The sequence below is a fragment of the Chiroxiphia lanceolata genome, chromosome 8, assembly GCF_009829145.1.
Source record: "Chiroxiphia lanceolata isolate bChiLan1 chromosome 8, bChiLan1.pri, whole genome shotgun sequence".
Classification (NCBI taxonomy): Eukaryota; Metazoa; Chordata; class Aves; order Passeriformes; family Pipridae; genus Chiroxiphia; species Chiroxiphia lanceolata.
The window spans coordinates 3,878,111-3,891,319 of record NC_045644.1 but is presented as its reverse complement, the minus strand read 5'-3'; the positions used below and the strand labels follow the sequence as shown (position 1 = coordinate 3,891,319).

The window sequence follows — 13,209 nt, the reverse complement described above, 5'->3', positions numbered from 1 at the left end:
AAAAGCCTGATAAAGAATGGGAAAGTTAATCATTAAACTTTTGGTTATCTTTATTCAGCCTGGAAAACTGAAGCCAGACAAGGTTTGCAGGGAGAGATAATATCTTTTATTAGACCAGCTTGTATGGTTAGAAAAAACCACACGTGCTTCTGGGACCATGTGCTTTTCTTCAGATCTCCACAAGTGCACAATGCATTAAAAATAAAGTTCATTTAATTTTCAAAAGGTTCAGAGGATGTTTGAAAGAATTGAATTCAAAAGCAAGTTGCAAAAAAATATCTCATTTGGTTAAATTTGATTTGGACATTTTAAGAAAGATTTAAGATCCCTGAATTACAAAAGACTTTTTTTCTGGCTTGAAGTTTACTCATAGAAACCTGACATCTGTGTACCAAAGGGTGGTCCAGCCCTGGCACAGCTGCCCAGGGCAGAGGTGGAGTCCCCATCCCAGGAGGGATTTAAAAGCTGTATAGATGTGGCACTTGAGGACATGGGTTAGTGGTGGCCTTGGCAGTGCTGGGGGAATGGTTGGATTTGATGATCTTTGAGGGTTTTTCAACTGAAAGGACTCTATGACTCTAAGTCAAAATTTCTACATTCATCCTCAAAAGCGTGTTCTTTTGTGCACCTGAAAATCTTTAGAACTATGGTCGTGCTCTTATTTCTTGCTGAAATACCTACAAGGCCATTTTGCAACCTCAAGATGCTCTCAAGAACCAGGAGTTATTGGTGAGCAACCAGTGAGACTCTACAGAGCTGCAAAGTCAGAAATGTTAAGAAGGTTGAGTTTAATACACAGAGTTCTCTGCTCTGACCTCCACTGGTTTTCCCCTCAGTGTAAAAAAAAATGTGATTAAATGATCATATTCTTAGATGTGGGAGTTTGTAAATAATGAGTGTATTGTTATTAATCAAGATAATTTCTCTGTTCCAGGGGATAAGATGTTATTATTAATAACATTTCCAGTGAGAGGTTTTGTGTGTTCACCCTGACCTCATGAAATCTTCAGCCTGCAATCTAGTTTTTTGTTGAGTGTTTCTTTTTTTCTTTTCTGAGTGCTTTTTCCTTATTATTTTTCCTTTTTGTTTTTTTTTTTTTTTTGATAGCCTTCTACATCATCCAGTACACCAATTTAAAATTCCCTCAATCCAGCTTAGTCTCAGCTGTATTAATGCATTGCTCGAGGGCACAAATAGCTAAAAAGGGCTGTATTGTGTGGCATCTCTAAAATCTTTTTTCAGAGAAGTTGGATAAAGAGATTGAGGTTTCTTGGGGGGGGGGGTTATGGGTTGTGGTGATTTTTTTTTTTTCCCAGCTGAGTGAACAGCCTTGCAGGTGGCTCAGAAAGATGTCAGGGCAGTAGATGCTGCTGGACCCCACATCACCCCATTCCTTGAGCTTTCCAGCTCCTCTGGGAAGGTGGCTGCAAACACAGTGGGGGATCCTTCTTCATTTTACTGATGTATCTGGGGAGACAGCTTTACAGCAATGTTGAAAATAATCAAATATATTGGTTAGGAAACATGGGTTGAAGCAGGATTGAGTTTCTCTTCGATGTTTTTCCTAGGACATTACACATAGAGCTCTGTCTTCTTAATGTGGTCATGGCTGGGAAATACTGCCTGAGGTACAACCAGTCTTTTTCAAAAAAACCCAAGAAACTACTGGGATTCATAGAATGATTGAATGGTTTGGGTTGGAAGGGACCTTTTAAGGTCATCAAGTCCAGTCCCCTGCATGAGCAGGGACATCTTCAGCCAGACCAGGTTGCTCAGAGCCCCACAGGGTGAAAAGCCTCCCTCTGTAAACTGTTCCTCAAAGGATAAAATCAATTCTTCTGTACATCTTTCCAGTGCTGAGTGGTGCAATTATCTCCTTTATCTCCCATGACAGTGCACCTTCCTGTCTGGCACATCCTGGATAATGTGCCTGGAGGGAATATCAGTCCCATCCAGGGAGCTGTTGCTGTCACGGACAGTGCAAGCTGAAACATGGGATGAGCTGGAGCACGTGCTTGAGCATTGTCCTCCTCCATGGTGGGTTTCCTGGTGACCTCAGTGACTTCCCTGGCTGAGAGGAGAAGGGCCAGGAGCTGGGGAGCTCCAGGATGGGCATTCTGCCTCCAGAGACATCCCACCCAGGCTGAGGCCACGCTCGGGACGCAGAGGTGGTGAAGCACAGATTCTGTTTGCTAACCCTGGGAGAGCAGGTGAGGTTTGGTGGTCGCTGCCAAGCCTGGAGTTTTGTTTGCCCTGTTTTTATGGTTCTGCGCTGCTTTAAGTGTCAACAGCGATATAATGTGTGCCCTGTTTGGTTTTTTAAAGTGTAACCATGATAAAATCCTACGATAGACTTGTAAAGCATTAGTTGTAAAAGCAAATCAACTTTAATAGCAAGTAGGTTGTAGTTAAGTGCTTTCAAATGTTAGTATTTGGGGTTTTTTTCTCACTTAGTTATAATCCAGTGCTACAGGGAAGTGAGGGTGTTTATCTTAGGGAAATGAGTGGGATTTGCAGGCATTCATCACCTCCCAGGACTTTCCAGGGTTATTCCCTCACTCGTGTACTTCCCTTTTGCCATCCTTTCTGCACTAAGAGGAATTGGTCTCAAATTCCTCCAGGAGTGATAGGAGAGCACAGAGGAGCACCAGGTACAGACCTGGAAGGGGAAAGAAATGGGGAAAAAGTGGTGAGAAACCAGGACAACAAAAGCAGGAGCCTTTTTTGGGCTGGAGAAAAGTTGGAAACCGTGACAGTTCTTGATCTTCCTCTCTGTGCTGAGATTTCCTTCATTTAATCTTCGCTGTGGAAGTGGGGTGGGGATGTGAGAGAGGAGAAAGTTATCGAAGGTCCCGTGCCCTCAGCAGAAATGTTCCCGTTCGTAGGCTGAGCGGTGGCTGTTCCGGTCTCCAGAAGGGATGACCTTGCAGTGGGGTCGCTGAACAGACGGTTCCAGCTGGGCCTGTGAGCTTGGCAAGGGCCCAGGAGCTATTTTAATAGGTCTTAGAAGGGACGAGGCCTTGGCAAGACCTGTGGGTTTGGAGTGAGCTCACCGTTTTTCCTCTTGTAGCGAGCGAGCATCATGCAAGCTGTGGAAGAGCCCCCGGGAACACACATGGTGTGGCTCACAGGGCTCAGGGACAACCCAGGGACAGCCCATGTGCTGCTCTGTCTGCCAGAGCACATCACTCACTGCTCCTGGCTGGAAGCTCCTGTGCCTTTTATCACTTTGAATGAAGGCACTGGAGATGTCCGGGTGGATTTGAAGGATTGGAGCCATCCCTTGCCCCAGGCCAGGGCTTCGGCTGCTCCCTGGCCCATCTGCACTGTGTGCAGGAGGAGCTGAGGCAGCTGCCAGCCCTTTTTGGCACTCTGTGCTTGGCCAAAGGTTGCTTTGAGGAGGCTCCTACGGTCAAGCTGGGCTCTCACTGAAGGCTCCCACATGCCCTCATGGAAAGAGCATGAGGTAAAGCCTGAGATGGATCCTCGGTGGGTTGTTGTCCCTTCTGGCTGTAAAAGAATGATTTTAGATGACAACAGCTACAGGTGGATGTGGAAATGAGGATTTATCTTCCAAAAGGCTGCCCAGGCTCCCACTCCAGCAACTAGGTCCCGTCTCTTCAGAGACAAAATCTCCTCTGGCACTGTCTCGACCCTCCTGTGAGGTCTAAACCTCCTGCAGATCTCAGGAATTCCGGGAGCAAAGCAGAGCAGCATATAGGAAGCCCTGTGTATATGTTGCTTAAAAGATTAAGAACACTTTCTGTCCAGCTTAATGGGTAGGACTAATGTCAGTGGTTAACAGCATAATTTTATTCCTACAAGTATCTCCCAACGTGGCATTTTCTTTGTTTTCCACTCAGAATCTCTCATTATCAATGTGCAAACACAAGTTCCAAAGGTGCTGGTGGCACATGGACAGCTGGTGTGATTGAATCCTTCTCACTTCCCAAAACTGTATCCAAGTGCTTATTTTGATAGTTTACCTTTTCTTTTTTCCATTCGAGGGAAATTCCCAGTCTAAGCCATAGGGCTGTCGCTGGTCTGTCTGTGTGATAAAGCCAAGTTTGCACCCCACAGTGCTGGTACGTTGTGGACAGCCCTGCTTCTGGTCTGGTGGGGGTCTCAGGCAGCAGAATTCCAGGCTGTCTCCATGCCAGCGCTGTCACTGCTGGTTGACAGGCTCGTCTGTAGCCTTGATTTCTCTGTGTCATATTCCAAAACATCTTTACAGGCTCTGAATCCCTCAGGGCGGTTTGAAGTCCGAGCAGCCTCCTGCCCAGATGGCCAATCTCAGCAGCGCTCCCCTGGCAGCAGAATCCTTCTCCTTGGGTTTATTTATTTTATCTTTTTAAAAAAAAACAACAAAAAACCCCAACCAAAATCCAAAACAATGAAAGCTGTCCATTTCCTGGAGCAGCTCAGTTGTTTTCTTTTTACTGCTGTACTTTGTTTCCATTTGGATAGAAGGGAAAAGATAACTGGATAAAGAGGATAGGGAGGGACCCTTAGGAGAGCTGGCGTGGGATGTTGTCCCTCCTGCATGATGCCACATGGCTGGAATGTGTGGCTCAGAGGTGAACATCACACCCATGAAAAATAAAGGATACATACTGTAGCTCAAGTGGCAGCATGGGAGAGAATGCTGGATAATATCAGGAAAGCTGTCCACTGAGCACCAGGAATTTGTTTCCAACACTGGGCTTGGTAATGGAGCACATTCAAGGAGAATTTGTTGAGATTTTTGCTACCTTCTCCATATTCTTTTAATAGGAGCTGCAAAGCTCAGCCCTGGGCAGTGAGACAGTCTGAGTGTCTGCATGGTGTCTGAATCATAATTGCCACACAGACCCTAACTGAATTTTTCCCCTTTTTTCCCCATCCTTGTCTTACAAAAAAAGAACACAAGAAACCAAGCTCTTCTGAACAAGCAGTTTCTCTCCCAGGTGCTTCTTTTAGCTTTCTTGGTAGCATCCCTCACCACCCCATATGGCCTCTCCATCTGCTCTGCTGTCTCTCTCCCGTGCCCTGGCAGTTCCCACTGCCTCCCTGGTTTTGCCATCCCATCCATCCATCCATTCCCTCCTCTGCACTCCTGCTCCTCGGGGTCCCAGGGGCCCAATGCATCCCTCAGGCACCCCTGTGTCCCATCACCTTGTATAGCCATGAGGAGTTCCACCTTAGACCTTGCTTAGCTCCTCTTGAAGTCACTCCTTAACTCACCTGTGACCTGGGGAGGTTGGTGTTCGTAGACACGGATTTACCGACCTGACGATCTGGGAATAACCAAAACACCCATAATTTGATATGTAGCACAGGCCATATGTTATTATTCCATTACTCTTTTATTGCATTAATACCAGTTTATATCCTTGCAGCTGTATCTGGATGAGATTTAGTTCAACCCAGAGTTTACTCCCCAGAAAAGTGCTCCAGAGTTTTGGAAAGCTTGTGCTTGGCTTTTGTGCCCCGGAATTGCATCCCCTGTGGCATCAGCAGTGGGTAACACTTATCCCAGTGCTTTAACAGGGTACACAAAAGGTGGTGTTTCTGGTGTGTGTGTCTACAGGAATTCAAATAAGAGTGAGAAAGTACCTTGTGTGTATATATATATATATTTTAACTGAGCATTTCTTTGTTGCTGCTGTATCTGTAGTTCATCTGGGAACTGTACCCACAGTGTTTCTATCAGCTATTGAAGATATTGTTTTATACGGGAATTTCCCATGAATTTTTAAAAATACTTTCTCGAAGGAAGCCCTGAAAAGTTACTGAAAAGGGAACTGGCCAAAGTCCATCTCCTGTGTGCTGATGGGAGGAAATGTACTGGAGAGGTCAGGGCTTTGCTTTGTGTCAGTTCAAACATCCAGGTCTCCTCTGAAGCAGAAGATTTTGCAGTCTTTCCCTAGTAGGGTCCTGGCAGTCTCCAAGATGCTTTGCTTAAAAAAAAAAAAAAAAAGAAAAGAAAAAAACAACCAACCAAAAAAAAAAAAGGATGTGATTACTTATAAAAAAAAAAATTGATGTCACTTTCTAAACTTGCCCATGTATTTGTGTGGCTTCTGTCTGCACAGTACCAAGTGCCTCCACATTATTTGCAATTAGAAAAAAACAGTAAATATCTGTTTGTTGGGTTTTCTTTCCCCCAAGTGTGAGATAAGATTTGTGTCTTATTTCATTTTTACATATGCATTTATTATGAGAAGCGTTTATTAACTGGAAAGTGAGCACAGTGTGGTTGAGGAGGATGGTCCTCTGGGACCATCACAGTGCCTTCCCAAAACATCCCTGTCCTCACAGAAACCTTCATTGGCACCTTTACCACTCACCTTTCTGCTTGCAGGTGATGCAGCTCGACCCCCCGCCCCGCCCTTGTGTTATCTGTGACTTCAGGGGGGAAACCCAGAGGTTTCCCCTCCATGTACCCTTGATACAGGATCAGCCTGCCATGGAGAGGGTGGCCCTGGGCCACCAGGGAGTGGGGACCCTTGGGCCACCTTGGAAAGGCACTTTGGGACCCCTGCTTTCCAGCTTGTAAAGCAGTGGTGATGTCTGGGAAAGCAAATCTCTGGGAAATTTGAAGTGCCCAAGCCAATGGCATTGTGCTTTCAAGAGAAAGATGTACCTAAATCTCCTTGTCCTGTATTGTGAGACTGGATTTTACGGAGACTGACAGGTCCTTAGGCATCAGTGTTACAAATCAGTACCAGGTTCAGGAAATGAACCTATGTTCTCCTTATTCCTGCCCCATCCTCCAGTTCCAGGATGCTCCTGGGCATCCAGAAGCACCCAGCAGGGTCAGCAGAACCCTTATCTGCTAGTGGGCCACATGTGCCAATGGATTGCTGCCCATTTCTCCTGGGTGTTTTCCTTGGATCAGCCCTGGGTGGTTCACACCCTGCAGAGAGGAGGGATGATGCTGTTGGAACTAGCGGGATGGTGATAAAACAGTGATGGAGTAACACCATGGAGATACAGCACTGATGGTATTAAATAGGAATAGGGTGCAGATTTTTTTTTTTGTTTCTTGGATGAGTATTGTCTGTAGCTGTTGCTGCCTCTGGCAATGACAATGGCAACTGGAAAGAGGGAAAAACAACTGCTCCAACAACTGCTCCAAGCCATGAGCCACTCCATGCTCTGGAGATGGGGCATTGCACAGGTACAACCTACCCTCCTTCACCATGTCCCACAGCAGCACTGCCCTACATCCTGAATGAGTGTGAGATTGGGGTGACAATCACAGAATCATAGAATAGCCTGAGTTGGAAGGGACTCAATAGGATCATCAAATCCAACTCCTGGCCCCACTGTAAGAATCCCACCCTGTCCCTGAGAGCATTGTACAAACACTTATTGAGCTCTGTCAGGGTTAGGGCCATGACCACTGCCATGGGGAGACTGTTCCAGTGCCCAACCACCCTCTGGGGGAAGAACCTTCCCTAATATACAACCTAAACCTCCCCTGACACAACTCCAGCCCTTCCCTCGGGCAGTGAGGTGGGGCTGCTTTTACCTATTTGGGACAAACTGGGCAGGACCAGGAGATGAAAGTCTCCAAGAAGACGTGAATCCTGCCAGCAATCAGATGTAATTTCTGATGCTCAAAACCAATTGATTCACACATCAAGAAAGAATTTGGCCCCTGGTTTCTGGGTGCAGCTGAGATCAGCACAGCCCTGCTTTCCCCAGTGCTTTGTGTTTGTTTTTGTGGTGCTGCTGCTCAAGGCTATCAGCTTGTTTCTGGAGCCTCCTTCAACATGCTCTGCGTGGAAAGGCATGTTTCATTTTTAAGTAAAAAAAAAAAAAACAAAAACACACGCACAAAAAAACCCAAACAAACATAAAACACAGGGTGGCACAGATTAAATCCATTTGAGACAACTTGAAAAAAACCCCGCCGTATGTGCAAGTCAATAGGAGGAGGGGAGTGGAAGGGGGAAAAGCAACTGTGACATATACAAACCCTTTAGTGTGCATAGCATAAGATTTTTTGGCTGGCACTCACATGATTTTATTCAAGGGCTGGGAAAGAACTACGATTAGTTAAAAGCTTCGGCAAAGTCTGGAGGGAGTGCTCTGAAGAGTTGGGAGCCGCGCAGAGGTGACTGTAACTCCTCTCGCAATTTCAGACCATTCTTCTGGGGCTCAGGACAAAAGCCTTTTCTTTTCCCTCCGTGTTCAAAGAGACATTTGTCTTGAGATGTTGCAGCTGTGGGCCACGGGATCGCTTGTTTGAAGATATCCCCTCGTAGACGAAAGGAGAGGCAACGCACTGAAAAGTGGTAGTATTTTATCGTGTGTGGGTTCCCCCCCTTCCTCCTCCCTCCCTCCTCCTCCACTGCCATGTGTGGTTTTTAATAAGAAGAAGAATGTGGAGGCAACATTTTCCAGGCAAGGGGAAATTTCCTGTTTCTTTTCTGTTTGTTTAATAAAGTGTGTAGTTGACTGTAAAACTGTAGCTACTTGGTTGCGAGCGGGTAATTCAGGCGAGTGTCAGGATCGCTTCTTGATGCACTTTTATATACTGCAAGGGAACATGTTTAAAGCCTCTTTTCTCCTTTTTTTTCCTTTTTTTTTTTTTTTTTTTTTATTTTAATGCTGCGTGGCGTAGGCAACTGAGATTAATAAGAATTAGGCAAATGGCTTCTGCTTTTGTTTCGGTGAGATAGTACCAGCCGTCTTGCGGTCACACAAAGGCTGCCATTTAGCAGGGAGCACTCCCTAATTCTCTTGGCAGGGGTGCCATTGGGATCGGATACAAGTGGGTGGCAAAGGGGAGGAGCGGCAGGAAAGGACAAGCAGGCTTTGTGTATTAAAAATGAAACAAAAGCACTTTATACGCGGGGCTGCGCGCAACAAGCGGCGCTGCCTGTGAGCCGGGGTGGAGTTGGAGTTCTCTGTGACTGCAAAAACCTTGCTTTTTTTGTTGGGTTGTTTTGTTGTTTTTTTTTTTTCCATAAACCCTTCCTTCTCTCCCTCTTTCTCAGCAAGCTCTCCCCACGCTGCTGACCAGGGTCCGCGGGTGGCTGAAAACGCCTAAAGAAAATATGTGTTGAACAATACTTGCCCCAACTTTGCAAGAACGGCTTGGGGGATTTCTCAGCAAAAATCAGCTTCAGATGGCATGGGAGCCACCGCATTTGGGAGGCTCCTGGGAGGGAGAGCTGATCCCACCCCAGCCCCAAGGAGAGCTGGTTCCCTGCCTGCACAGAGGTGGTGATGCTCGTGGTTTACACAGCGTTGTACCCTCGGTGGAGTGGACCCAATGTGTGGCAGAGCGAAAGGGTTAATGGCTGCGATGTTTGATCAGAATTTCGGGGGGCGTGGCTGGCTGTTTAATTACTTTCTGATCCATGGCATACCTCGTTCTTAACGAAGCAGTTGCATGCAGAAAAAACGTGCTGTATGAGCCAAGGTAAAAGAGAGAGCAGGCTGAGTGTAGCTTGGCTTTGTCAGCCCAAGTGTCTTATTTGAGTGTGTTGGTGCAGGAGGTGAGAACCAGGACGGTGAAGAATGGATGCAGTGTGGTGGAGAGGCAACGGGGAGAGGCAGGCGAGGAAAACAGACCATGGTTGAAGCTGCAAACCTGCCAATGGTTTCTATTAAAACATAATTTCCATACATTATGCACTCCATCTCGTATTGACTTGCTTCAAAACTTTGCTTGTCAAACTGAAGTAAATTCCCTCACTGAAGTAGGAGAAATGAGAACCGTTCCTGTGAGTACTTTGCAGGTTCCAGCCACGTCCATCCTCAGGGACTGCACTTGTGGGTGCAGGCGAGGGTGACATGCCTAAGAAGCCTGTGTCACCGTCCACAATTACATACCTAATCCCAAGGAAACACACAGATGCTGTTTCAAAAAAAAAAAAAAGACAAAAAAAAAAAGCTGTGTTTCGTTTGACTTTCAGAGAAGCTTATGTAATGGCAGCATAATAAAACCCTTATTTCGGGGCTCGGATTAAATGTCAGAGTTTCAGATAACCCGTGGTTTCGTCTTCCACGTGCCACACTCACAGGAAACCATCCCCAGCCTCTGTGTGCCTGCTGCTCTGCCTGAGGATGGTCCTGATGGGCACTGAGGTCGGCGATTGAATTGTACCCAGCGGGGCTGGGACCACCACGGCCACCTTGCCCCTGCATCAGTATTTACAGTTGTGGTGTGAGGCTGGTAGGTGATGCTCTAAGCCTTGGAGATCATACACATTAGTAAGCATTTAAGTCAGTGTTATAATTCACTCGCTTGTTAACCTGAGAAAATAATCTAGCTGGGGTGTAGTGCTGCCCGGGGGGATTGTGTAAGCACTCGGAGATTTGTGCATGTTTTTATTCTTGCTTATCTGCTTATCGCAAGCTTCTTTCAGTTATCCAAATCGTCTCGGCTCTCTACCCTGCCTACTGACACAGTTGCACTCCCATCTGGATGAAATGCATGCAAACATAATGTATTACTTCCAGTAATGGAGTAGGAAAGAGGGAGTGAAGGACCTATTCCAAAGGTGCTCATGTGTACCGCTGAAAACCTTTGGTCAGGTCTGCTGGGTTGGTTTGTTCTTCATTTCTTTAAGCATATTGAATGGAAAAGGAACAGAAAGCCACTGAACCCACTCCATTAACTTGCCTGTTTCCATGGAGTTATTTTTTCCATGTAAAATCAGTGTAGCTACGTGCTGTCCCACATTTCATACAAAGCAGTGCAGGGTCCCTCCTCTGGATGATGCTCCTGGTGCCAGCAGGACCGAGATTCATCGCTGTGTCCCATAGCACCTGTGTCTGTCACATCTGCATCAGCTGGGGGAGATCCTGCTTAATGCCTCACCCAACAGCAATCTGGACAAAAAGGCACATTTAGTTTTGCCTTAAAAAATTAAATCAGTGTGTTGCTCTTTTCAAAATACACCCAAACAGCCCTATGGAGTTCCCTCAGCCAAGCCCTGTGCGTGTCCAGCTCACCAGCATCAGCACAACCACTGCACTTAAAGGCCAGACAGATGTTGGCTGGTAGCCCTGGCAGATTCTTATGCAGAAGGAGGGTTTGGTAAGGACAGGGGCTTTTTGAAAACTCAAACCCAGATCCTCCAGCCCCAGCCATCTCATGGTGCAGCAGCAAAAACAAACCACCACATTGTACCCAGAACACCTGCTCCCCTCACCTGTACTCTTCACAGAAACTGCCTGGGCAGCCAAAAGAGATATCTGAGATACTTTGATGAGTCCTAAAGTAGTAAACACCCTTACTGAGTGGTAAAAGGAGGCCTAAGAATTTCTAAGTGACATGTCCAAAAATGAACCAGTTAATTCCCAGCAGAGCAATAAATACGATATGAAAATGGACCCTCTGCAGCCCTTGGTGGTCGTGATCAATTCTTTCCTCACCTCAACCTGGAGAATGATGGGTATACAAAGTAATCTGAGCTCCTTTGCTGTTCCCACTATGGAACTTTTGGTAGTTGGTAATATATCAGAGTATAACCCTCTATGCTAAAGGGGTCTTCAGTGTCCTGCTCTTCCTGTGATTTTCCAGTAATCCCTTTTTAAGTAGTTCTGTGTTTGGACTTGTCTTTCTGAGGTAGTCAAAATGGTAAAGTCATTCCTTAAAAAAACAGATAAAGTGCCAGCGTGTGTCTGTGTAACAAAACCCCAGCCCTCCTGCAGTCAGGGAAAAAATGACTGTTGGCTTGGGTTTCACTCCTGAGGTGCCGAATATCCCGGGTGAATAGTCCAGCAGCTCTGGCGTGAGCAGTTTGTTTGAGACGTGGCCTGTGTCACAATCAGCACAGTGGAGATACATCCTCAGGAAGTCACAGGTGGCTGAAAGAGGGTTGTCCACCCCTGTCCTGGGAGCGAGCCCCGCGGTGTGTCCTCTCCAACCGGGGCAAAACCGTAGCTATGTTCCCAGAGAGAAATCTGGGCTGTGGGCAAAACTTCACACAGCATCGCCATCATCCCCTGCAACTTGTATGGGAACATGGTGCTAATAACACCAAGGCCATGGGTTTGATCCCTGTGTGGGCCATTCATTGAAGAGTTGAACTCAATGACCTTTGTGGGTCCCTTCCAACTCAGATTCTGTGATTCTGAAGCCCCTCATCTGACACAGGATCCACGCGCAGGTGCCGCTGCTGCCGGGGCACCTTCCCCGTGCCTCTGGTGTAAACTCCCCGCTCCTTCTGCTCGCAGGTATCCGCCCGCAGATCATGAACGGCCCCATGCACCCCCGGCCCCTGGTGGCACTGCTGGACGGCAGGGACTGCACCGTGGAGATGCCCATCCTGAAGGACCTGGCGACAGTCGCGTTCTGTGACGCACAATCAACTCAGGAGATTCACGAGAAGGTACCGGGAGATGTGGGGAGGGAGCGGTGGGATCTGGGATTCCTCTTCCGGTTCTTCTTTAAAGCACCATCCAGTGCCTAAAGAGTCTCAGAGCTGGAGAGGGACTTTGGACAAGGGCCTGGAGGGACAGGAAAAGGGGAATGGCTTCAAACTGCCAGAGGGCAGGGTTAGATGGGATATTGGGAAGGAATTCTCGGCTGTGAGGGTGGTGAGGCTCTGGCACAGGTTGTCAAGAGAAGCTGTTGCTGCCCCATCCCTGGAAGTGTCCAAGACCAGGTTGGATGGGGCTTGGAGCATCCTGGGCTAGTGGAAGGTGTCCCTGCCCATGGCAGTGAGTGGAACTGGATGATCTTTGAGGTCCCTTCCAACCCAAACCATTCTGTGGTTCTGTCATTTTTGAGCAGAAAATGCACAAAGCTGCACTTGGAGTTGATCAACAGGAAACATCAACAGAAGCCACTGCAGATTAAAATTCATTGAGGCTGTTTTAGAAGCCAGATGTTATTTTGGAAAAAAAAAAAAAAAGTCACCGTATCTCTTTGCATCAGGTTTTTTAGATCAGTATTATTAACATTTCTCATGCTTATTGAAGTCTGTGGTGCTGTTGCTGTGGCTTTGGTGACACCATCCCACCTGCAGATGGTGGGTCTCTTCAGGTGCTGGGTGCACCTCCAGCAGCTCATCCTTCCCCAGCAGGGAGTGGGGGAGGTTTGAACATCATTCAGGAAGATCTGTGCAGTGTGGATGAGTGTTCCTTCTTGGAACCTCAACTACCTGTAAATACTTCTCTTAAAAGTATTCTTTGTGCACATTTAGATAACTCAGATGAGGTTTGAAGTGATCAGACATCACTTCCATGATCTGGGAAAGA

General features: G+C 46.9%; 1 protein-coding gene across 3 annotated transcripts in view; it reads left to right on the top strand.

The window, feature by feature from the left end:
* Window positions 1-13,209, top strand: part of CTBP2 (C-terminal binding protein 2) — a 137,715-nt gene that overhangs the window by 113,138 nt on the left and 11,368 nt on the right. For all 3 annotated transcript variants that reach the window (XM_032694225.1, XM_032694226.1, XM_032694224.1), the window contains one exon: window positions 12,184-12,338. In XM_032694225.1, coding sequence (XP_032550116.1) covers window positions 12,184-12,338 — 155 coding nt within the window. The remainder of the gene's footprint in view (window positions 1-12,183; window positions 12,339-13,209) is intronic.